This window comes from Rhyacophila brunnea, unplaced genomic scaffold (genome assembly GCF_057557595.1).
Source record: "Rhyacophila brunnea isolate RB1 unplaced genomic scaffold, BYU_Rbru_1.0 scaffold_11, whole genome shotgun sequence".
Lineage (NCBI taxonomy): Eukaryota > Metazoa > Arthropoda > Insecta > Trichoptera > Rhyacophilidae > Rhyacophila > Rhyacophila brunnea.
In genome coordinates, this window is record NW_028232763.1 from 12,774,638 (window position 1) to 12,801,013 (window position 26,376).

The following is a 26,376-nucleotide window of genomic DNA, read 5'->3' on the forward strand; positions in this document are numbered from 1 at the left end:
ACCGAATTGTATGATTAATATACATGTATGTATAAAATACTTAATAAAAACTACCAAAATATAAGGGAAAGACAGTTGAAAACAGGTATGTAATTAAATTATAAATACAGAACAACGCATATTTTTTTCATCTCAGTGCTCAATAAGAAAGCCCATAGCGAACTGTGCTACGGCGAAATGAAATATGTACAATTTACATGTAACTATTATTTTCTTCAAAGAAATTTGAATGTAGATGTAATAAATAACTTCATATTGCCAAAAATAGATGTAAAAAAATGTATTGTTTCATAAAAATGAGAAAACAATGAATTATTATGGTTCTCTCAATTCTAAACGATAATACTCATTTACAATCAATCATTCAAGAGATTATCTAGACATCGTTTCTTGAAGCAATAATTTATAACAATCTTTCAACAGATCGTATCAATTAAATTTTATGACGATGGCTACTGTTTTTATTAACAACATTTTAGAACTATCTAGAACTTTATTATAACATTGAAGGTAGATATTAGAACATCACTTCGAAAATGAGCCAGCCACCTACAGTTAATTAATTATACAGCTACGTTTAAGATATTTATTTTGTGTACAACCAAATCAGTTACATGCTGTTGTTTAAAATAATAAAATCAATAAATGACAATATGCCTGTCTATGTCACACCACGAGAAGGCGAATCAAAGTTAGAAATTGGTGCATACAAGTTTGATACGGTCAACAGTTTCATATACCTTGGTTCCCTCGTAACTCGACATAATGATATTACAGAAGAAATTAACAAGAGAATCATGTCTGCAAATAAATGCTCCTTTGGCCTGTTAAGACATTTTAAGTCCCGCATACTACGAGTATCTCGCTGAACTAAAAGCACTCTTTACAAGACACTTGTAAAGCCAGTGCTCACCTACGCATCGGAAACCTGGACATTAACTCTGCGAAATGAACGAGCCCTGAACATTTTTGAAAGAAAAATTCTCCGTCGTATATATGGACCGATCAGGGACGACACCAATTGGAGGAGAAGATATAATGCTGAGCTCTACGGGGTGTACGAATATTGCAGCGCAGTTCAATCAATTAAGATTGGGAGACTGCGATGGCTAGGTCATGTGCACCGTATGAATGACAATGAACTGGCAAAGAGAGTAATGTCCAGCAATCCAATAGGGCGTAGAAGAAGAGGCAGGCCAAAGATTCGCTGGTTGGATGGAGCTGCCAGTGACTGCCGTATTCTGGGGTGCCGAATTGGAAAGCGGCCACACTGGATAGGGACAGGTAGAGGAAGCTGTTGGAGGAGGCCAAGACCCACACCGAGTTTTCGCGCCCCTGATGATGATGATAATGACAATATTCAGCAAATTTCATTAAATCGTGCTTTATTTTTGAAAAAATATTTGTCATGAGATGGTTAATTATATATTTATAATTGCAAGCGATCTATGTTTATTATTATCTTGTATAATTTGATATATTTACTGAAATATAGTATATTAATTATTGATACAAAATATATATAATCGACTGTAGAATGAAAAATTGAGTTTACGCCATAGAACAGATTAATAAATAGAATTCCGATAGGCTATACCACAATACACTACATTTTGACGCAGGGTTTTGAATGTGCGAGTGTCCTTCGAAAATAAATCACACATTATAGACGTGCAATAGTGTATGTTGCAACCTTCAAATACACCAATATTGAATTAGCGTCACTTTATAAACCGAGAGCAGTTGTCAGAATGAAGGATAAGCGTTTTCTTGACACTTGTTTAAGTTTATCCCATATTCTTCCACATTCGAGATCCGTTGCCTGTAACTCCGCACCTGTTATGTATTTCAGTTCCTATTATTTCTGAGTCCTGGTTGACGATATTTTTTTTCAAAATAGGTTTATTGGATAATAACACTGAACACTACTAAATACGCGCTGTATCCAACGAATGCAAAAAAGGGAATTATTATTTAAATTTAACTTGACTTTTTTTAAGTGGAAAAAAAGATTTTGTTAGTTATTGTTTTTTTTTCTTTAATTACCTATTATCACATCGGGGACATAAATCACCAAAATAATTATCTTCGTGCACTTAGTGAGTATGTCGATTGTACATATTATATTCTAACTTTGACCGAAAACCATAACAAAAACATTTTTGTGCCTTCTGTAAAATTTCAGTTGAATTAGTTATGTCCTTTTTCCTTTTTCCTTTTAACAGTCAATACGAATATATATACTCTTTTAAAATGAAATAGGGCACGTGGCCTTATGATAGTGGTGTAATAAAATAATAGTAATAGAGTTCATAATACACTCTTTTCACGGGATTCATCATTTATTAGATCAGGCTTGGCGAACCTTTTTACGTACGCGTGCCAAAATTTCCCAAATAATATTTTTCGACTGTCTGACGTGCCAAGCAGTTTTTTTTATGGTGAAAAAAAGGTTTTTGAAAGTTTTCTAAAAAAATTGTTTTTAAAAATTCCATTAAAAATATTTCAACATTACAATTGAGTTCTTGATATTATATCTTTCACCGTATTTCTAGCCGAATGCATAACTTTTATTATTTGAATATTTTTTCCTTATTTTCAAAATTGTCAAAATATCGTGGAAGCATTTAAACTACTCTTCTTTCATATCATATTCTCCATCACTGAACGGTTTTCCATTTTTAGAGATTATGTTTGAGGCAAAATAACAAACAGTTATTATTTGAATGACTTTCGATAATTAATAATTTCATAAGGTTTGTTGATTGAATATTTTTATTTTTAATTGCCCGATCCTAGGAACCGACCGATGCAATTGTATTTACATTAAACGCAATGATTATTCTTGAACAGGATCTGCCTGCTATTTTTTATACAATGCGAGTTGAGTTGTCATCTATGGATGAATTTCGTCGTTTCCGTTTGCGCATCGATTAGTAAACGTAATATGAAAAACCGAAGAAAATACACATGTCTATGTCGTCATTATTTTTAAAATATATAATATATAGTATTAATTTCTTTTCTCTTCAAAATGAAACATTTGGGTGCCATTCAAAATCATCTCGCGTGCTATGGGTTCGCCATCCATGTACTAGATGATAATAGTAAACCTAAAATTAATTTCACACAGAGAGCTTTTTCAAGTATTGGTAACGAAATTCACATTTGAGTTTGTGTAGGGTTATAATTATTGTTGTCAATATTGTTAGGTTAGGTGGGGGTAGAAAGGATGGTAATGATATGTTGGGTGAAAGAAATAATTGGTATAATTCAAATTCATCACTTTGATGAGGGGGTGGGAATTTTTAACGGGTCGAGAGTGGGGAGTAATTAAGGTTTAAGATTATTTTATTGCCAGTGGCATCCCTAATCAAAGTGCCACCGTTAAGCATATTTAGAATACCGTCCTCTTTTATTTTTAGTTTAAAATAGTCTACAAATTTATTAGGTTCCTAGCTACTTACCTATTTTATTATTTATTTTCAGCTATCTTAGGGCCATATGTATGAGATTCCCAAATTCTTTATAAGCTATTTAACCGATTTTCCATCATATAGCGTATAGCACTGTTTGTGACGTAAGCAATCTGACGTCACGCGTCATTCAAAATGGCTGCCTCAGCTGTCACTTTCAAATGTCATTTTAATTTTGCATTCATTACAACAAACGTTTCCTTGAGGCTCTTGTTCATTTTTTAGACTCTGTAAAACATTTGCGAACTTTAAAAACAGTTCCTAGTCGTGCTGTTTACAAAATACGTATAATTTTCATCCTTAGTCTATAATCTAGATAGTAGGTAACTGATAAAATGCCTCGTACCTATTTCGCTTGCAATATTTCTCATGGAAAGATAAGATGGACTTACGTAAGATTACGATAAAATATCTCCGCTAAACGACCGCAAAAATATGTACCTACTGCTGTATCTGGCATTAAAATATGCAATTGGAAGCATTTTGCATTCTTCAAATATTATGGTACCTACCTACCTAGTTAATTATTGTAAGATAACTGTAATGAACAAGGCATAACTCTCAAATACACTGCAAACATCAATAGTGTCATACGGTGATTGGTATAAATTATAATATTATACAGAGATCATTATATATTATTATCTAAATCATTTGCATTTCTGTCATCTATTATTCTGTTTTGACATCTCATAATTGAAGTGAAGTTAGTCATAATAATATTCAGTATTGCCACCAAATGGAAATGTTTACTGGCAATACTTTATCCTTTTGTACAGTAGAATTATAAAATAAATGTGATAAAATAACTGATAAATTATTTAAAGTTCATAATAATTATTCGTGTATAATTATTAAATTTATATGGTACCGTTCGCACACTTTCAGACACATTTACAATTTCAAAATTTTAAATTAATGGTCGGGGAATGAAATTTTATAAGCTTGCAATTATTTGTACGCCATGACACATTATGACGTCACATCGTGATGTCGCTAACCAACAAATAACATTTCATACAAACGAGCAGTTTATAGCCTATAACGTTTTTGGGAATCTCATGCATACGACCCTTAAACAGACAAATACTCCAAAATCATAAATTGCCATAAACACCGTCTACTGAGAATAAGAGCATTTCTACGAAAATAGTGGTGGTTTTTGATACGTGAAGGTAAGGTCTGTAACACTGACTGGTTTGGAGACACACTTGTAAAAATACTTGCTGTCTGATAAACCACCATAACAATATGTGTTACAATGGGTTTTATAATACCACAATAGTAATGTTATCAGAGCATTTTTTTCAACAAAGATGTCGATATTCTCTGATGAAGAAATCGCATCGTATACACAATGGAAAACCGCAATTATTACTGCTTCATTCACTGGTGTTTATTATGCAACGCATATTTATGCATTTTTTATTTATATATTTATGCAACGCATGACCTGCCTACCTTTACGGGATGTCAATAATAATGGCTGTTACTGTTTTTACACTAGGAATTCTAAACTATTGAATTTTAAATCTACTTTATTCTAATCGATTAAATTATTTCCTTAAAAAAAGCTATGACCATTTTCATTTAAGCTGGTTTTGCACTTTCAATTAGGTTTTTTTACTTTTTAGATAGGTACGTATCTATCAAATGTATTCATTGACTCTTCGAAGGTACAGGTTAATTAACATCATTCTTGTCTAACACAGTTAATTCACTACAAGTGGATAGGTTTTTCATTGATCTAATATACTCCATGGCTACCTATTTCCATTATCATAATTTTATATCACTTTGGTACCAGTTTAAAATTGTCTTATCATTTATTCTAAAATCTATAATTGATAATTTATAAAATCGAAGAATCAATTTTCGAATGATTGGAAATATTATTCAAGGATAAGATACATTATCTGTATAATCTCATATTCAAAATGCTAACAAATTTTTGATAGACATTTTTTTTATAACACGTAATTTATTGTTTCAATGACACATAGATACCGTTTGATTAATGTATTACATAAAAAATATCTTTACAAATAAATAATAATTATTAAATTTAACAGTACCGAACGTGAACTGATTTAAAATTTTATAATACAAATGTTGTACCTAATCAGTGTAAAGTGAAGAAGAAATATCTAAAATCTAAAATCTGCAAGATAGAAATTAATAATAAATAGTATTATGCGAATTAAACGTCATTTTACATGTTGAGTTTTTAATCATACTGTTTAGCTTCACGTGGGAAGTATATGTATACAATATCAGTGGTGAAGACTACAAATTACACGGGAGTAAATGATTACAGTAAAAGATCGATCTGTTATAATCACAGAACAGATTAATAAGTAAAAACGTGAGTCGTCATTGATATTAAATTTGATATTTTACTTGTAACTTAATGACGATCAGGATATAAAATCCAATACATACAGAGACACAAACATGAATTATTGACAATAATATAAGTATTCTATAACACGTGTTATTAACTTATTCCATATTTCACTACACTCGGTCTTGTTTGGCCAATGGCAACCCTTACTTTTGTGTTGCCGAGTTATAATATACATGAAGTGTAAATATATTACATTATATTAATGGCTTAACAAATAACCAATCTGAATGTTATGATCTCTTCTTTCTTATTTTCTATAACTACTTATGTATATTATATTAAATGTTACTTACGATTACAGATTCAATAATTTCGTAGTACTCGTATTTAATTGTGTCACTAGTTTTTCACGTTGAAATTTTATTAATTAAAAATTTAGTAATAAATCAATTCGAGCCTATTCATAGCAATTTCTTGCGGATATTATGGCTATAAAATTCACGTATTTTAAATATTTTTAATATTCAAGGTTTGCAGTAAATAATAATCGCTTAGTTGGTCCTGAATACTGTGATTTATCTCTCAGGGAGTGCACAAAATATTATATAATTTGGTGGTTGCCAAGATTAGAAGTAGAGATTCTCGAAAAGGAGCTAGAAAGCTGCTGGCTTAGCAAATCACTTAAGTTGAATATAAACAAGTGGCAGAGAATATGAAAGTAAAACTTAGAAATATGTTGATGAAGTCTTCTTCGAGTTTTGAATTCATAATGGTTGGTGATAGTTGAGTTTTCTAAAAACTAGCTGCAAAGGCCGACAGTTTTTAATATATTATTTACTGACTACATTGACTGACGTTTCAAAGCAGGCCAATGGCCACACTAATCCCTGGCTGCGGCGCTGCTTGGACATGTGTTTATTCATCGTCGGCACAGGGCGCAATCGCAAAGGTGTCACCATCGCGTGATGGATGGTTCACAGGCGGCCAGAGCGGCCCTGTTCAAAGGGTTATCACTGTTATCACAGAGCACACCTTTTCAAATAATTATCGCACGGAAAATTGAGTTCCTCAGGTATCTATATGTCTCTTGTGACGCCCTGATAACGAACTGATCGTTAGATTTCTTCATATTGGTAAAAAGAGGAAGGTTGAGAATAATGAGACAGATATTCACAAAAGTTTGCTTCGTTGTAATTTTTATGTAATCTTTAATTTTGTATTAGATATTTGTAATATTTTCTTGTATTATGACTCAACTGTCACTGTAAAGTGGTGTTTAGTTCACAAAAATCATCATGCACAATAGTGCTGGAACAAGGGAAACAACGTGACCGCATGCCCTTTCTATGCTTTATTAAGATGTAAGGTTCGAGTATTATAGGAAGTATTAAATTTAATTATAATCAAAATCTTTTTTTTATTAAATATAAATATGATGTATGATATTTCCACATTTTAATATGTAGATTGTGGTATTGATTTTCCTACTGTGCTACCACATATGTTGCATGGATCATTAATATATACCGTTATATTCATTATTTATAGATTCAAAAACGTTTTTTAAAAACTGGGAGTATTCGCTAAAATAGTACACAATTGAAACCTTTCCCAAAAAAATATAACTCTATATTGTGTCTCTTCAAATGTTCTTTATTCAAATATTTGACTTTTTTTAATTAATAACCCATTATTAATGCTTTATTAATGTTTACTTCTTTCACACATAATGTTTGATATTATAATGGTAAAAATGAATATAACACAAAATTTGTTAATTTCAGTAGAACTCTCCCCTTATCAAAATGTCAATATGTTATGTATTCACTGATATATTATTATTTATAAACGTTGACTATTATTAATCCGACAATATAAAAGAACACTCATTTGAAAATAAACGAGTGTATTCGAAAATAAGCATGATGAATAAATAATATCCATGGATATTTCAAACGGTAGCAACACTGAATTCGACGCCGAAAAGAAATGGCGGAAAAAGCGCGCGCGGTTGGCGGAATTTTCCCGCTCGCGCGGACAACTAATGGGTTTATTTATTGCCCCGCCAGAGATTGGCCTTATTGAAAATTGGTTGGCTTCGGCGTATTTACATGCGGCTCAACCGAGCAGCGATTGTCGGAACAACGAGAGAGAAAGAGGAGGAGAGGGAATGGGGCTAAACGTCAATTGAGTCGTCCATTATCGGTGCCCGCCATTTTCAACATTTGAAAATGTAACAAAGTCGCTCTTTTGTAGGCACACAATTTTTGTTTACAAAAAAATACTTGAACAAGTAATATTATTATACTAAGTACATGGTTTCCTAACAAAATTATAATGAATACATTTTTAAATTGTATTATCAGGTAGGTACTACCATGACACAATAAGAATATTTACCTACTTTCATCCTAATAAAATATAATAATATGTTGTGTAGAAATAGTAAATTTATATATACACTTATAGCGCCTGTACACGTGCATGAATTTACTGGCACCAATTGTGTATATAATAACTGTTTACACGTAAAAGACGTGCCGACTGTCTCTCCAATCTAATTCTTCAAGCGTAAGCGAGACGCGACGTTGTCATTGTATGATGCTATTTTTGACAGGTTAGTAGATAATCGGTAAACGTCAAAATGTTCTGTGCGGTGTAGTTAATATTATTCCGGTAGTTTTACCACTAACGTTCTACTGCGCATGCGCACCACCATGCAAGTTTCAATTATTGCGTGAAAATTCAGAAGCTTCTGAACTTTTTTGTTGCATGCATGCAATCTTGCAACTTGCACGATATTACGTGTTTACATGTGCATTTTCTTGTTATGGCCGCGATTATACATACTGTCAGCAGTAAATCCGTACACGTGTAAATGGATTATTAGTTATTTTAGATGCATATTCAACTGTCGACAAGTTTAACGAGGTCTACACTACATTGAAATATAATACTGAAGACAAATGTTATGAGTATCATGGAAGGAAACTCAGGTACACGCGATGATTGTCACTGAATATCATTGACAGACTTTCCTCGGCTTGCTTTCGCCAAATTCAATATTTTATTGGCCACATAAAAATGATTACATGAATTAATATCTAATGGAAGGTAGTTAAATTAACGGACCTAATTAGGACAATTAAGGAAGTCTGCCATTCAGAATCCATGCGTATCCAAGACTTCTCGAAGACAAGAATGTTATTTTTGCTTAACTCAAAATTAAAACTTCGGAAATAAAATTATTAAGTATAATATACATAAAAATACATTTTTCAAATCATATGAATTCCCGTCTCAATTTTCATTATTTAAACTGAACGATTGTTATAAGTAAGAATATTTTGGACATATTTTTTGATCTGTTATGTTATAGTGTTATACATATAATACAAATATTATATAACATAACTTAGGCACAGGGTTACATGTAGGTATACGTGGATTAAATTAAATTAAGAATTAGTTCTTATAATACATAAACACACTTCTGATAAGCCTAACACTGACCTTTAATTTTTTTTAAACTTATGTATACCTATGCCAAAAACCATTCCGTAGTCAGTTAGAACGTGTTATATATCTACTTCAAAATATAAATAAAAATCTTTGAAATTGTATAGAACACAATAGCGCATAATAACTTTGAACCTTAAAAAATCATATTTCGTCACTAATTACTACCTACACATATATTAATATTACGCAATTTAATTAAGAGTAGATAATGATTTTTTAATTGCCCCCTTTAAAATGCACGTTAATTACATCGATCGGCCGCCTGGTCATTACGCGCCGGGTGCGTCTTCCGCGTCCAAAGTATTAATCATTTTTTAAATTTCAAATTCTTGATTTCATAATAATTTCAATACGAGCCGACTGGAAGTAGGTAGTCACTGTTCATATATACCTATGTATGATCAACACGACAATAAGTCGGATCGCACATCTAAGCTCGTCTCGACTGAAGAATGTCGAATATGTCGATGTGATTGTGTTACTATTCACAGAATACATGTAATTTAATGTACTTCTGCATACAGCTCTAAAACGACATTATTTGAAAACTGGTGTCGCAAACAATAAATAAATAAAAGTCACTTTCCGGGTATGCTTAGGCGAGGAAGAATATTGCAACATTGTGCCCATGTTTGATGTATGACAATATCTCAGTCAGATAATTTTCAACGTGTGTCTGGGCTAAGGGTAGCGAGATATGGAGTCGTATTCATTTGAAATAACCTAATTAACTGTCAGTCTAAATACATTGTTAATATTTCTACATATAGTAACAGTAAAAACAAAACAATGATTCGGTTGGTTGATGGTGTGCGTGCGGATGTTTCCCCTACTAGTGCTACTAATTTACCTCGCAGCCGATGTAGCGCTGACGACGGTATACGTATTCGCACCATATACAATCCATGAACCTAATCATTTTTTGTTTTTACTGTACATAGATTTTAGATCAGAAAAATTAATATAAAGCATTGCTTAATCTAATAATGTAATATCTAGCGATTTACCTATGTACGAGTATTACAGATTTCAATTCATTTCTTTTGTGAATATAAATGCATTCCTCTTATATAAAAATTTATAAATATTATTACTATAGGTACTAGTCATTGTGTATCATGTTAACTTCTAGATACCTACTTACCAGTGCAATGCTTTTATCAAATACGACAACTTTCCAAAACCAATCCAAAGAGAATTTCACAAAACGCATAGAAGCGTCAAAGCAAGACTCCGCGGCAAAACTTTTGCTTCTATGTTCATCTCAACTACTAACTGTAAAATACGATGGGAGTTAGAAACTATACTGCACTGAAACCGCCATCTCAATTTTATCTCTAAGTTTCCCCTGTCTCTCTTTTACTAAGCTTTTCCATCTATCTAAACTGATAGTTTTTCACAGCAGTGGCGCACCCAGGGGAGGGGGCAAGGGGCCCTGGCACCCCCCCAAAAATGAAAATTAACAGAATGATTTTAAACATTGAAATTGAAAGCCAATAAACTATACCTTTGGGCTTAGACAAATAAAAACACGGCAAAAAATGATTTTTAATAATTCTCCAGCACCATTTTTAGAAAAATTTCTTAGATATTAATTTCTAACACAAAAATTTCGAAACACTAACGTCAGGTTTTTTAGAAACCCAATCCCTAATGGAACTGTCAAAAAATTCTCGGTGTCCACCCGAATTCCGGAGTGGCGTAGGTCATGGCCAAGGAGGGCTCTAGCCTGGGGGCCTGGGCTGTGGGGGGCCCGGCGTGTCGGGTTGACCAGATAAGTGAGATAAACACACATCATAAATTAGCTTTAATAGTAAAAAAAGTCGCCTGCGGCGCTATTATACTTCATGGCCATGGACATTTTTAATTACTTATATAATTGTGCAATATATTTTTTGATTATTATGTGTCGACACTCGACAGCTCCATTATTAAAGTAGATGTATTAAAAATCGCCAATAATTCAGTGTATAAGTACCCTTAATTTGAACTAAAACACAATTTGAAAAACGTTAATGTAGTGTTTCACACTGCCTTTAATCTTAACGGTAGGTAGGGGGCCCGCCAAATATCCTAGCTCGAGGGCCCGTTTCAGGATGTGGGGACCATGGTGTAGGTACACTGAGTGCAATAGACAAAAGAAAAAGAAAAAGAGCCTATAGGACTAATTTACATTCTCCTCCTTGCTCCCCCCCCAATATTAAATCCTGGGTGCCCCACTGTTCCACAGACATATTAAAAATACAGGAAAATTTCAATAGAAAATAATATCTATTTTAAAATGAACCAGAACGTCAGAAAAATAATATGAAGATATCGAACTAATCCAAATCATTGATTGCTCATTATATCGATATTTACATACGATTGTATTTACAGAATATATAATAGAGCATACTTCAGTGAAACGGCAGATAATTTTCAACTATAGGTGCGACGAAATTTTGGACTCGCTGGCAATCGGAGAGCGAAAGTCGAGCTGTGAACACGTCAATTTGTTTCGTGATGGCGACGGGGGTATTAATTCTTAAATCGTGTAAAGATGACTAAAAAACGTTACCTATTTACTTTAAAAAGAAAACATGTCAATGAATATATATTATTATTGTTACTAATAGAACAATAAACAGAACATTAAATGGACGCATGTTGAATTTTTATGACAAGTTATGTTTTGTTATGCAGGCGTCATTTGCACAATCTTCGCGTCGCGTAGTCACGATCGTTTTAGACCGTGCCCCAGCTGTGGTATAGCCTTAATACGCCATCGTCATAAAATGAAGAATTTTCTTGTTGTATTGTACTAGTGTCGATTTTATATAATATTATCGTCCATGTTATGCAAAAGGTAGGTATAGTTATTGAAATAATAAGCTAATGAAAGACAAAAAAATCCATTATATTGTATTTTCTATCTGTGCTGAAAAAGGGGAATAAGTAGTTACATATCGAATATTTAATAATGCACCAAATATATTGAGTGCAATTCTATCGACCGAGGGAACTCAATGGAAATTGAATTTTAATTCTAATTTATGTAATGTTTTATATTACTTAAGTATTACTTTTTAACCGTTTTTTATGACCTGGATTTCGCCTTTCGGTATCTTCAGGCATTATGCGCACTCACCAATGGTAAATGCACACTGACAACGAAAACAATCATCAATCTAGCTTGTATAATAAATTAATACAATAAAATGAGGTAAGAAGGTGTATTAGATATAGGTTCGCTGCGGTACGCATATACATACGCCTTATTGTAAAAAAACGATGTTCGATTATTAGCGATGCATATGGACATCCACAGAGTGAATGTCATATTAACAGCCTTTTGATGAGGAATAGATGCACTCTGGCCGACCCACTTCTTTGTATTTATATTAATATCAACATCACATAACAAAACAATCACTTTTGTTTTTTAACTGTTAGCTGCTGCATAAACGTGGCAGTTTGTAGTAGATTGAAGCAACTTGCGGCAGGGTTCGAAAAATTACGGTAGATACTGCAAGTTATCGAAATTGGTCACATTTACCGCAACATAATTGAAATAATTACAAGATAACAAGAACTTTTTATATACAACGTTTTTAAATTTTCTGTTCAATTATTACGCTCAATATGCTCAAACTTGTACTTGATATGAAGTAAATAAAAAACAAACAAACAAATATAGAATACTGAAATGTCATTTTGATTTCAATAGTAACGCACGTATATATTAATAATTTAATTGCTAGGACCACCCTCTTAGCAACCAATAATAGTGGATTGGATTACGGATTTCTTCCGAAATAACTTTTCATACAAAACAGAATTAACTGAAAATGAATTAAATTCTACTTAAAGATGGCTAAAAGTATTAAAAGACTGCATTGGCATCGTGTTCTGATATATTCTAAAAGTTTCAAATGTCTAGCTAGTCGGGAAGTTAGTTAAAAATCGATTGCAAGATTTGTACTGGATAAACAACCACTGGACCACTGGACCACAAGAATACGAGCTAATAAAAACGTTGTAAAAAAACACAACCCACCAACGATTTTACGCCAGAAAATGTCTGTCATCGACTACAATAGCTTAGACTCTTAGAGTAATAACTCTAAAAATCGAAAGCTTGGAATACCTACCTTTTAGTTTAATATACTAATAAACTTATATAACTTATATACGTACATAGGTGGAGATCATGTAGACAGTTAATTTGTTTTTACTATTGAAAATTCCAGCAGACCATTATTTGTAGTATTGAGGTAAACTTAAATACATTATCACTATCTTAAATAAGTTAAAAGAAGTCACTATTATATTAACCAGTTAAAAAGAAATTAATTCCATCATTGGAGAGGATATATATGACTTCAACTTTGCTTCCAGCATTCCAGCACAAATTCGAGCGGTAACTCCCATAACTTTGGTTTCGCCTCTCCTTCCCTTTTCTTATTTTGTTTCTCTAGACGGGGGATTACCGTTTGGACAGTTTTAAATGATCGGAGTTTACTTTTCTCAAAGACTCGAGCATACTTGACCGCGTGTTTCTTGGGAGAAAATAATGGCAGCATGTAACCGATTCCTGTGACACATTTATTAAGACAAAACTGTGCTTATTTCGAGCTCTCATGTATAAATTATCTGAATATTGCTCATCTTACAAAGGGATTTCATCTTTTTGTTGTTGACGTTAAAGTCAACTATTACATAGTTTACAGACAGAATTCAAATCAAGACTACTTTGAAAGTTACAAGTAAATCAAAGCTTCACGAAACCACCCCAGACCATGTCGGACATCATCAAGATTCAAGACAAACATGAAAAGCAACTGGATGTAATGGGGGATAATTAGAATTTAGAACTATTGGTATGCAAAGAAGATGGCATATGGTTGTTAAAGCTAGATTTTATTTCATTGTTTAACACGTAACATATTTGCACAGAACAGATAATAAATAGAATTCCGATAGGCAATATTCAATACACTACATTTTGATGCAGGGTTTTGAATGTGTGAGTGTTCTACCAAAATCAAACACGCATTATGCACGTGCAATAGTGTGTGTAATCAGTGACGTTCCGTAGGGGTAGGCAGATTGAACGTCGATTGGGGGCGGCTGTTACTCTAAGGGCGGCAAATCGAGGAGAATCATTTGGAATATATATATAAATAGCTACCTAAACTTAATAAAAAATCAGCTCACTGGTTTTATCGGGTTCGCGATATCTAGTTTCTTCCATTGCCCTTCGACGTCCTTGATGATCAGAAACGACACGTGCAGATTTGCGAATAATTAGTCTGATATTTTGTTAGTAATGTATCCATACAAAACATTTCTTAGATATTGGACACATGAAAGGATGATAAAAATACTGTATAAATAAATGAGGCGGCATTTTGGCGCTGGCTAGGGGCGGTATTTTATCTAGTGACGTCACTGTGTGTAATACACCAATATTTAACGAGCGTCAATGCATAAACCGAGAGCAGTTGTCATTATTCGACGTATGACGTATATTGTTGACACGTGTTTAAGTTTATCCCGGTTTATTCCTTACTCGAGATCGGTTACCTGCTACTCTTTCACGTTAGGTATTTCAGTTCCCATTATTTCTTAGTTCCCTGCATATTTTATATAAACTAACATGAATATTAAAATTAACGATATTCAGGTGGGCATACAGAAAAAAGGTTGAGAGGGTATATTTCTAATAGATATCCATAATAATTTTACATTGGTATAAAGTCTAGCAGGTGACTTCCACATTTACTCCACCAACTACTAATGACTTGTTGTCGCTTTAACCACGGTCCTCCATAGTTTTCCAGATACATTACCCATACCCAGACACTCCACAGTCTTTAAGTCTAGCGATAAACACCTGACCTGCAGTTATGACTAAGTGTAACCATCTACAAGTTATTGCAATACGTTGCGTGAAGTTCGATGGTTTTGAAAGAAAATCTGGGGCAGTTAGAGCAACGCCGAGCGAGAGAAAACAATGCAATACGTTTCATGTAAAAACAGTCGGAAATAATAACGGTATATGATAATTAAATTTACCCTAAGAAATTCGTGCGCAGTACAAGAAAGTTAAGTTGTTCCACTATATAGGATCATTAGTAACCGCTTGTGTCGTACGCAAAGTCTTATCTTTAGACATGCCGCATCAGAATATTAAAGTAAAAATGGATGCCCCAAATAGTTTCACTATTTTTTATTAACCCTCGGGAATGCCGAGAAAAGTGGGGTTAACCCGTTGAGAAGGCTGTTCGAGAGCCAACTTATCCGGGTCACTATCCTCAGTTATCAGCTGGTCTTGACGAAAAGGAAGAAGTAATATTTTACCCAAATAATTTGTATTGGGTGTTCGAGACCTGAAAACCACCCTTAAAACTATTTCTACAATAATTTATTCGGTTTAATCAAGGTGGTAAAGCTATTTTTAGCATTAGCATACTGAGTACCTAACTAACGCAGGCTGAGTCTAACGAGTAAAGGCTTTAAATCCCAGTCTATTATTACAACGTTCTGGTGGTTCTTTGTCCGGTACAAATCTTGCAATCGATTTTTAATTAACTTCCCGACTAGCTAGACATTTGAAACTTTTAGAATATTGTGAATCTACCTATTAATACATAGTATACACAGCGCTCGAAATGTGAGATTTTGTGAACCGGGGCGCTCGGTATTTTACAACGTTTTTATTAGCTCGTATTTTTGTTTTGTTTTGTTGTCCGGTGGTTGTTTGTCCAATACAAATCTTGCAATCGATTTTTAACTAACTTCCCGACTAGCTAGATATTTGAAACTCTTAAAATATATCAAAACACGATGCCAATGCATTTTTTTAATACTTTTAGCCATCTTTAAGTAGAATTAAATTCATTTTCAGTCAATTCTGTTTTGTTTGAAAAGTTATTTCGACATCATTATTGGTTGCTAATCTGGGGTCCTAGCAAATAAATTATTAATATATACGTGCGTTACTATAGAAATCAATATGACATGTCAAAATGACATTTCAATATTATTTCTATCAGGTACAAATTTTTTTGATCGTTTAAGCTAGTCAAGTCAAGTTTATATGATTCAACAGAAAAATTAAAAACGTTGTATATGAAAAGTCCTTTTTATCTTGTAATTATTTTTCAAATAAGTATATAAAATCCTGAACAGTCTATAGCCGGTGGATAATTTTGATATATTTATAGGAACCATATCCTTTAAAAATGCAGAAGTCTTCTTAAAGTTTACCACGTTATTTATTGGATGGCAAATAAATGCTAAACAAATTTAAGCCCAGTTTTAAAATGTCTTTTATGCAGAGAAAAACTTTTTGAAAGTTACCTTAAAAATATTGTATCGGAAGTATTCAGGTATCGCCAAAATTTTACGACATCGTATTTATTCGTTTTAAGACATTTAACTAACATTTTAAATGCTAACGACTCCTTCTGACCATCTTCAAACTACGTAATCTGTCGCTGTGTCTGATTTGAGTTGAGTGGTCACAAGTGGCCTGTTATATACATATATATATTAAATACTCACTTACTTTCATAACCACTCCCTCTTCTGCAAACTTGCGATATATAACTTAATAATCTGATATTTGAGACTACACAAATACTAGGCACGTCCCCTTATCGACAATAATAATTAAAGTCTAATTAGTGTCCAAACTATGGTTAAATGGAGTACCTATATTTCTTTATTGTGGGCATTATAAGACTATTCCAATAGAAATAACTATTTTATTGAATACATATTATGTTAATTCGCTCTGAAATTATAATATACTATTTATTTCCCACTACCTAATTGTTTAAGTTATAACTGCATATTGGAGTGGCGAAGAGTGGAGGTAAACTGTAGAAATTCGACATAAATAGTGCACACTAAATTTTGTCAGTCATACTTATTTGTTTTCACTGAACTAAGAATATAAATTGCTGATGGTGTTAGTAAGTATTTCATGAATTAAGCCCTGAATAAATCAAACCATAATAATGGAGGTAGGCTATGGAGATTCGACTAAAATAATGCATACTTTGTCAGTCATACTTATTTGTTTTCATTGAACTAAGAATACAAATTTCACGTGGTATTCGTTAGTTTTTTTAAATTAAATTAAATCCCGCCTTAACCTAATCATAATAGATAGAATAATGTCTTTTTTTTATTTATTATGATTTAGTTTAAGCAGAATTGGTTTGTATTTATCACAATTTATATAATCTAACTATATTTCCCACGACATTTAAAATCTGTTTGAAATATTTTTCCTAATGTTTTATCATGAAATTATTTTCTTCATTATTAAAATAAACCTTTTAATCCATAAATTCTTAATAAACCAACATTAAACATATAATTGAGCCACTCTGTCAGACTATAACATCATAATAATCCTTTGTAAGACTTGTGCGGTTGATATGTTTTGTTATGAATCAAGTACCTAACACCTATGCACGTAATACTATACTCATAAACGTAGAAAATAATTATACTCTACAAATATTCATATATTATAGTAAAATCGTAAGGGACATTGTCAGATATAATATCGATATATCGTAATAGATTTTTAAGTTGTCATGCACATGTTATTCGTCTCACAATGGACAAAAAATATGGCCGCCATTGCGTATGTAAGACAACCATAATTCCAACTGAGCAATCTTAATATTTATGGAGTTTACCAACTTAACAGTGCTTCATGCGCTTGCGAATAATGATTTAAAATGCCATAACAGAAATAATCTATGTATCGTTCAAATTCTTTGGTTGGTACGTGTTTAATACATTTGCATACAATTTGAGAGTAAAAATTAAAGGGGATGGCTTTCTAAGACTGTCTAATGGCGGTACTTTACCTCGTGTCTGGAAATTTGTACGTATGCAGTTCGCCGTATCACACTTCACCGTAAACTGTTGTATCGGAAATATTTGGTCGTATATTAAAAACCGTCCAACTCATAAATCTTAATAATAATGTCTAAGTACCTACATATCATTTTGTGAACGTCTTAAAATTATATTTGTAATATTCTTTTCATGTAAACAATCGTTTTTGGCAAAACATAGAATAGTTGAAACATTATAATATTGTTGTGAACTCCGGCAATGAATTATTAAAAAATAAATCTTTAACCAAATTCAACAGACTGACTTTATACTGGAAGGATCAGGTACGGTATTCATCCACGCAGTTTGAAAGATATTAAAAAGTTTGGGCGTCTGCGGTCCAGACTGTAAGCCGCCTGCTTTTCCGATGCGGCCATTTGTCGGGAAAGCGATTCAGAGCCAGACATACTGCTATAATACACTTCACGCAGAGAGAACGACTTCAATATAATATTATTATTATTTAAAAAAAAATATTTTTTTTATTCAACGAATAAGACACAAGATTTCAGAATATAACATTCTATATTATACTGAATATACATAATTTGAAATTGCATATGAACACTTTGTTTTATTATTGTAGATAAAAAACCGATAGTCAACCTTATAACGCAATTCGATAAGCATTTAATGTAAAATTTGTACCTGATAGAAATAATACTGAAATGTCATTTTGACATTTCATATTGATTTCCATAGTAATGCACGTGTATATTAATAATTTAGTTGCTAGGACCCACTTAGTAACCAATAATAGTGAGTAGTACATATTACTTTTAACGATTTTTTTCCGAAACATACAAAACAGAATTAACAGAAAAAGAATTCAATTCTGCTTAAAGATGGCCAAACGTATTAAATAATGCATTGTCGCCGTGTTCTGATATATTCTAAAAGTTTCAAATGTGCTAGTTGGGAAGTTAGTTAAAATATTTGTACTGCACCAGAAAAAATCTGTACCGGACAAACAAGAACACGAGCTAATAAAAACGTGGTAAACACAAAGAAATAGAAACAGAAGCAGTTTTTGAAAAACAGTAGGTATAAAGAGTAATTAAAAAAAATATTTCCCGCCAAATTGGCTTTACCAATCCAGTCAGTGCATGTCAGTATTACGAGTAGGTAAAGTATTATGATAGTAGTTATGGAGTGGTGAGGCACAGTTAGAGCTACGCGCGCCTATATCTAACCTTTGTAAATCGAGTGGGATTGCTTAGAGTAAATAATAAAATTGAATCATGAGTATTGATATGTGTATTTTATATATCTGTATTTCACTTAGTAATAAATAAATGGCGAGTGTTCGTAATATATTGTGTACCTGCCAAACAACCTCATTTCGATAGTTCGAGGCTACGGTATATTAAGAAAATAATTTAATTGTAAAATTTTGGTAAATACCAAAAAAAAATCTAAATATAATATGGATGGTAGTATTTATATGATAACTTTCTAAAATCCCTCACCTTCTCTGGAGATTACTTTATCAAATGCCTAGTTTCTCATCCCTTGACAATTCTCTCTTTCTGACACACTGTTTTGTGAATAACTCATCCCTCTCCCTCGCGTCTTTGATCGCTGGTCAGTTGGTATAAATGTGATGGTCATTATTGGTATTTTGCGGAGCATTAACTTTAAGAACAGGTATTCACAGAGACGTATCGAGATATTATTTCACCGATATTTTAATTTATTTCATAACTGATTGAAATATCACAAGACGTTTGTTTTAATACATATTATAAAAGTATTGAAATTTAAATAGGAAAGCAACCGATGTCTTAGATACGTAGATGTCGCGTGGAGACTATACCTATTAGATACAGCTACGTGTTAGAAGATACATATTATTATGACATTATGAAAACTACCAATTTAAACGAAATTTACTTATATTTCAATGTTTAATCAAATTATTATGAATATTAACTATACTGTTATACTTGTCTTAATACTAAATATTTGATTCATATTTATTATGTCTTTTGTTTTGAGATTATTATGTTTTATATAACAAATAATACCTAGCTATTGTAATATAATATGATTTTAAGATTTTTTGAAGTCTTGAAACAAACAAAGGTACTAGCATAATAATTTTCTCCGACACGGGATCGAAACGCTTTTACATGATTATACGATTTGTTTACCTCTCAATCATAATTATAAGTCTCGAAATGTGTAAAGAAAACTATATGGTTATTTATATTATAATCTACATACATTTTATAAGGATAAAATAATTTAGCAAATTATCTGGAATTGCAGTCTATACTCAGAGTAATAATATAAAGAGAGTGGCGATTTTTCGGCAAAATGAAGCCGAGTTTCTTGCGTATTACGCACAGTAGACTTAAATTTTATTAATATTAACTTAACTATGGTTATCGGTTTTACCATCATGTTGCTTCTCGGTACGGCTACAAAATTTAAAAACACCATAGTTAACCATACTTTTACTAGATTAACTAAAATTAATTACCACTAACTTTATATTTAACACAAAAACAATAAATTTTAGCAACTCGTGAATTTTAAATGAACGTAGTCATTCAAATTAATATAAACCGCGACGTTTACAAAAACTATTTAATTCAACCGTGGAAATTCTATCTTACTCTAATGCATATTGCGGAGATATAAGGATGCCAAATGCTTTCTCACTCGCACGTATGGTTCGTTTTTGTTCAGGCTTTGAATCTAATCTATTACCTGCCTACGGTATTAAAACACTTAAAAATCCCTTTCTTTAAACGTATGTTGTATTTGGCCATCAAACTTACAAATTCCATTTATGACAAAAAATAACTATCTACCTACATATTTTCTTAATTTTTATTTTACCTAAATACTTACCTACAACATAACGAAAACTACTAGCAAGTTCTCTTTATGTTATGCATATTTATTTATTTTTTCTAAAACAAAGTTCGACCCTGTCAAAATAGCATAGAGCTTTAAAGCTCACATTGAATCACTCCAGCTGTTTGTAATGTAGACAACTTCTTAGTTATTAGAAATCTCTTTGAAGATTTTGATACAGATTGTTATTTATTGTACTTGCAATTATATTTGAAGACTTACGAATTTTATTTGTAGGTATCAAGCGGTAATATGTCCTTGTGTGCAAGATCCTAATGAATGAAACATTATTTTGTGATTGTTAGCCTAAGTACTCGTAAATATTTAATTGAAATTTAAACACTTTGATTGCAATATAGATGTAATGAATATTAAATTGTAAATTGTTTTTAAAAACGTTACATGAGGGACAAATATATTTAGTTTTGGTCGTTATAAACGTCACCGAAAAGGTAACGAAATCAAATTATATGTATACATAATACTTCCAAGAATCTCTGTCTTCTATTAGTATTCGTGCATCTTCCCAGGTGAACCCACTATCATACAGTTCATACAGCAATCTACACGCTGGCAAATTACGCTTTCTCTGTGCTCTAATGTTGAAGCATGATATTGTGAACTCAGTAATTATGTATATAATTAGTAAATAATGATCTCCAGGTTGTTACACTGATGTAAGTACCTAGTATGTGATGGATTGTTTGATTTTAAACGTTTTTGGGATACATTACCATCGTCCGTACCTTTACGGTCCCGCGGTCGACTCCTGGCCGCTGGAGGATAGGTGAGTTGATGGGGAGACAGTCCAGCATGTTCAAGGCCACTGGAGGACGCGCCAGATGCACCTGACGCTCCTGAGGCGCCGGAAACTGACGTCAGAGAACTGTGAGCACTGTCTCTGAAGTCACCGGTTTCCGCCCATACTGCAAATAGAAATAGAGATTTGTATTAAATTATAATATTGTGTATATAGTAATGCATTATGACGTAGATTCATGAACATTTGTATTACAAACATTTAACAGATAATGTGTGAGACTTTCACTGTTGTTTGTTGTCGTAATAGGTTTTTTGGGTTTTCACCGCGTGTTCTTCCTTTTTCTTTCCTCGACGTTTCGTGCTCGTTGCAGAGGTCACTCTCAAGAGATAATGTGTTGATGAAGTGTACTGTAGGTATATGAATGTGAACACCGAAATCCATAAGAACCCTAAAAATATTAATAGGGATGATGGACTATGGTTAAAAACTCCATGGCTTCCGGCACTGTCAACGAAATCCAATATTCGATCTGGTGTCTCTGGTCATCACTGTTGCTCTCAGCTAATTGGATCCCTTTTGATATACTTAGAGCGGCATTCATATACATATACCGACCGTACATTATCTCACGTGGTGAAAATCCAAAAATCTATTAAGATAACATTAATTAACCGCATTTCCAAAATAATTGAAATAGTATTAAATTGGTAGATATGTATAGAAAAAAAATATTTAGCATTGTCAAAATTGTCTGTGCCAAAAACTAATATTTTTCGAAGAATCGTGCTATAAATGTATCGTGCAACGCCAAATGACTCGTAGCTAATTTATTCATATTAAAATTCATAGTATTCGTAGTAAAGCAGTGCTGTTAAAAAGTAATTAGACACGAAAAGCGCCGTGAGATGAAAAAGTTTAAAAACGACTGACATGGTAAATACATGTGTTTATATTTTTAATAAGTTATATATTTGGAAAGATATATACATATTATAGATATATGAAACTGGGGTGGCGTGACCAACTTGTTTATGGTTGTGATCAACTGCACGGGGAAAGGAATATTTTCCTATTGTTCTGACGAGTCTTAAACCCTGTTTTTCATTGGAACGCAAGTCAGATGACCGAAAAAAAATTGTAATTATCTTTAACTCTTTTATTGATTAATTTGTTAATTTAAATATTAAAAAATAGGAGATTTAGCTATTGTTTTTTTTATTTGTGCAAGTGAATAAATGACACAAAATTTCAGGATTATTGGGAGACATTACGATAATCATAACATTTGACAACTCGACGTTTTATTCCTCTATTGATCGCCCGTTAGCACCATTAGCAGAGCATAGACAAATCGGACGATTTATTGTTCTCATACTTTTAGCTTGCCAATGGAGCGCCTGCATAAGGGCTCTGATACACAGCACTGCAGTTGCAGTGCGGCTACGCAAATCTCGCTTGATTCCAAATGCATCCGATAATCAATTTGAGATTAAAATATAATACATTTGTAAGTAAAACTTACGTAGACGTGCTGTAACTGGAGTGGTGTATCTCTGAACCTAGGGACGGCAGGTTATTTGAAAGTATGGTGAAGTAGGCGGGTTATATAAAAGTATGGTAGGCAGGCTGGTAATCAAGGTGCGGCAAAACTTCCACGTTAACATTATATGTGTACGTTATAATGACGGTCAAAAGCCAAAGTAAAGTGAAGCCTTGCATTTTTTTTATCGCGTCACTATTTCTCGTAAGTTGTCGGCTATTGTTGGCCTACTTCATTCAGTTGTATGAGAAAGCCGATTATTTGCCCCTCTTTTTATTTAATACCTCTATGGTCTGAACTCTAAAATATGTCATATTTAAAAAATATATAATTTTATTAATTATATTGTTTTTCAAGACGAGACGGGTGTTGCAAAGAAAAATGTGAGGTAATTTATATTAATTACTTTATGAAATCTTTTGACTTTACAGTACCAAAGTAATTGTTTCAAATTGAGACATCAAACTAGAACATTTCGTATTTTTTCCACGTAGGTTTTTAAATAACATGCACAGTGACAGTTTGCGTCTCTGTTTCCGCGATTTTTATCTCGCTCTTCCGCCGACAGCTGCCGCCGGTGGGGCATAAATCTGCCGTTGGAATAGTTTTTGAAACGTCATATGGGGATTAAGAAAATGTCTCCGAGATGTGGAAATTAATTGGTGTGTCAGAGGCCGCACCGCGAGACGTTTGCGGCTGCTTACGGGGTGCATCTCACGCAAAAGTGACAGCCGTTTTGATTTATGACACCCTGTGCATGCGATTTGCATGCCGATTTTTTTAAATAGAAAATTAGGTATTTATTTGTTTAAAATCTCTGATATTGCAAAAATACTATTCATAAATTATGGTATAATCATAATATGTACATTTTGCTACATCGTTGTTCATTAATTCATTTCTACCAGAAACTAAACCAACTAACCGAAACTAAAAATTTACAGGAGAAAAAAATGAAGTACTACCAGGAAACACAACTAATCTGTTCCTATTAGTTATTTTTTCTAGCCACTGTATAATAATATAATATAGTGGTTACATGCAAATTGTACATATGACAGTAATGATCCAACATTAATTTGATATTGATCGGTACGCCTTGATACCTACGTTACGAGCACATACTTTCTAAGATATTTTTGAATCATTCAGATTTTTGAAGTTATACTTCTATAAGTTATACTTTTTTTGGCGTGTGACATGTAACACATAATTTATTTTTTCACACGAAAAAAAACGCACTCGATTGGATTCGAACCACCGATTGTTCGGTTATCACCTGCACTTTACGTCACAGTATGATAATGCAATCGTGACGATTATACAGTATAATATTATAGTTTAGGATTGTTCCGTTGCCTAGGCAGCGAATGTATTATCTGCAATTCCTTACGTAAACAAACGGTTAAACGTCAAACAATGCGAAACCATTATATAATTTAGTAATATAAGTTAGTGTATAGAAATAAACCAACGGCGTTCCAATAAGCGGTCCGTTTTCTTGAGTATGTAATTTAACAAGATAATTAAGAGCTATTCAAAGAATCTAATTTATCACAAGTTTTGTTTTTATTTTGTTATGCCAAATAAGTATAACTTCTAACGCGCGTACATAAGTACATTCACCAATTTTTTTAAAATATAACTATATACCTCTGATTTGATTGAATTTTTAATTTACTTCCCTGCGTATTTTCTTGTTTCCATTGTATTACGATCGCTTTTATTACGTAGTTTTAAGTGTTTTTAGACATGGATTCGATCTCAGTACTATATGGCCATCGATTTCCGATACAACATCTCATTCTCATGGTGTACGTACTTTCAATTTTCTGGACACGTGTCTTTTGATCATCGATTTGACTTTTCCCATGATACATTAGCCCACAACTGTACACGTCTGTTTAATTGTTCTATTATAACTCAATAACTGCTAGACCAATATTGATAACAGTTTTACTGCTTATAGACAATTAATACATATTACTATTTTGTATGTACATATCTAATAGACTTTCATTTTAATATGTTCCAAAGTTTCACTAAGTTGCATCAATTGAATTAATCATTGTTCATTGCTAGCAGTAAATGGAAACGATACCTATTACTGATTTTACAATTGTTAGATTAATATTACACTGAAAAACTATAAACAAATAAAAGAATTGAAGCAGATACCTTGATTATTTTCTATTCACAATCAGTAATCAAAGAGATTAAGATATCATATTATATCACGTAGGTAGTGTTATATTAAATCTATCTGTATAGAATACATAATTTAAAACACCTAAAAACATACATATTATTAAAAAATGTTGGTAGAATTGTATTCTGGCGAAATTTGCACAATACTATTCATGGTGAAATTTACTAAAAACTATACGTTGGAGTTATATCTCAAGAGAATGGGACAACTGTACGCCAGGACAATTGGACGCCGCACTGTCGTAGACACGTATACCTACAGAACGTAGATGAGGAATTTTTATCAGTTTCTATCGACTACTAAGTAGTTTTAATTCACTTTACTCAACATAATGTTTTTTTTATTGCGGATTGAGAATTACTATGCCTGAGGCTTTATATAAAATAAAAAACTCTTTTTTCGTTGGGACTTAAACATATGCACGATTAAATCATTATTTACGTGTTCATATTTAAATTCTCATCAACTCTTAAATCATAATATAATAATTTAAATATAAAGTACCCATAAGTACCTAACGTCAATTTAATTTCGAATTACGTGGCGTCCAGTTCTCCCGGCGCCAAATCGTCCTAGACCCTATCTCAAATACTGATAATATTGGTGACGATCTTTGGTAATTTTTAATCATTGTATTTTAATTTTATCTTAATTAATAGACGTTGTCGGAATATCTTCACAGTTTAATTTGAACAATATTTTGAACGTATATTTTTTATAATTTATAAAAAAAAACTTAATTCAACG

At 32.5% G+C, this 26,376-nt stretch overlaps 1 protein-coding gene across 2 annotated transcripts in view; it reads right to left on the reverse strand.

The window, feature by feature from the left end:
• Ptx1 (pituitary homeobox homolog Ptx1) overlaps nucleotides 1-26,376 on the reverse strand; it is a 165,325-nt gene that overhangs the window by 55,254 nt on the left and 83,695 nt on the right. Inside the window, exon 3 of one of the 2 annotated variants that reach the window (XM_085958948.1) lies at nucleotides 21,864-22,043. In XM_085958948.1, the coding sequence (XP_085815074.1) occupies nucleotides 21,864-22,043 (180 nt within the window). Of the gene's footprint in view, nucleotides 1-21,851; nucleotides 22,044-26,376 lie in introns of both variants that reach the window. The other variant, XM_085958937.1, reaches the window with a different exon arrangement.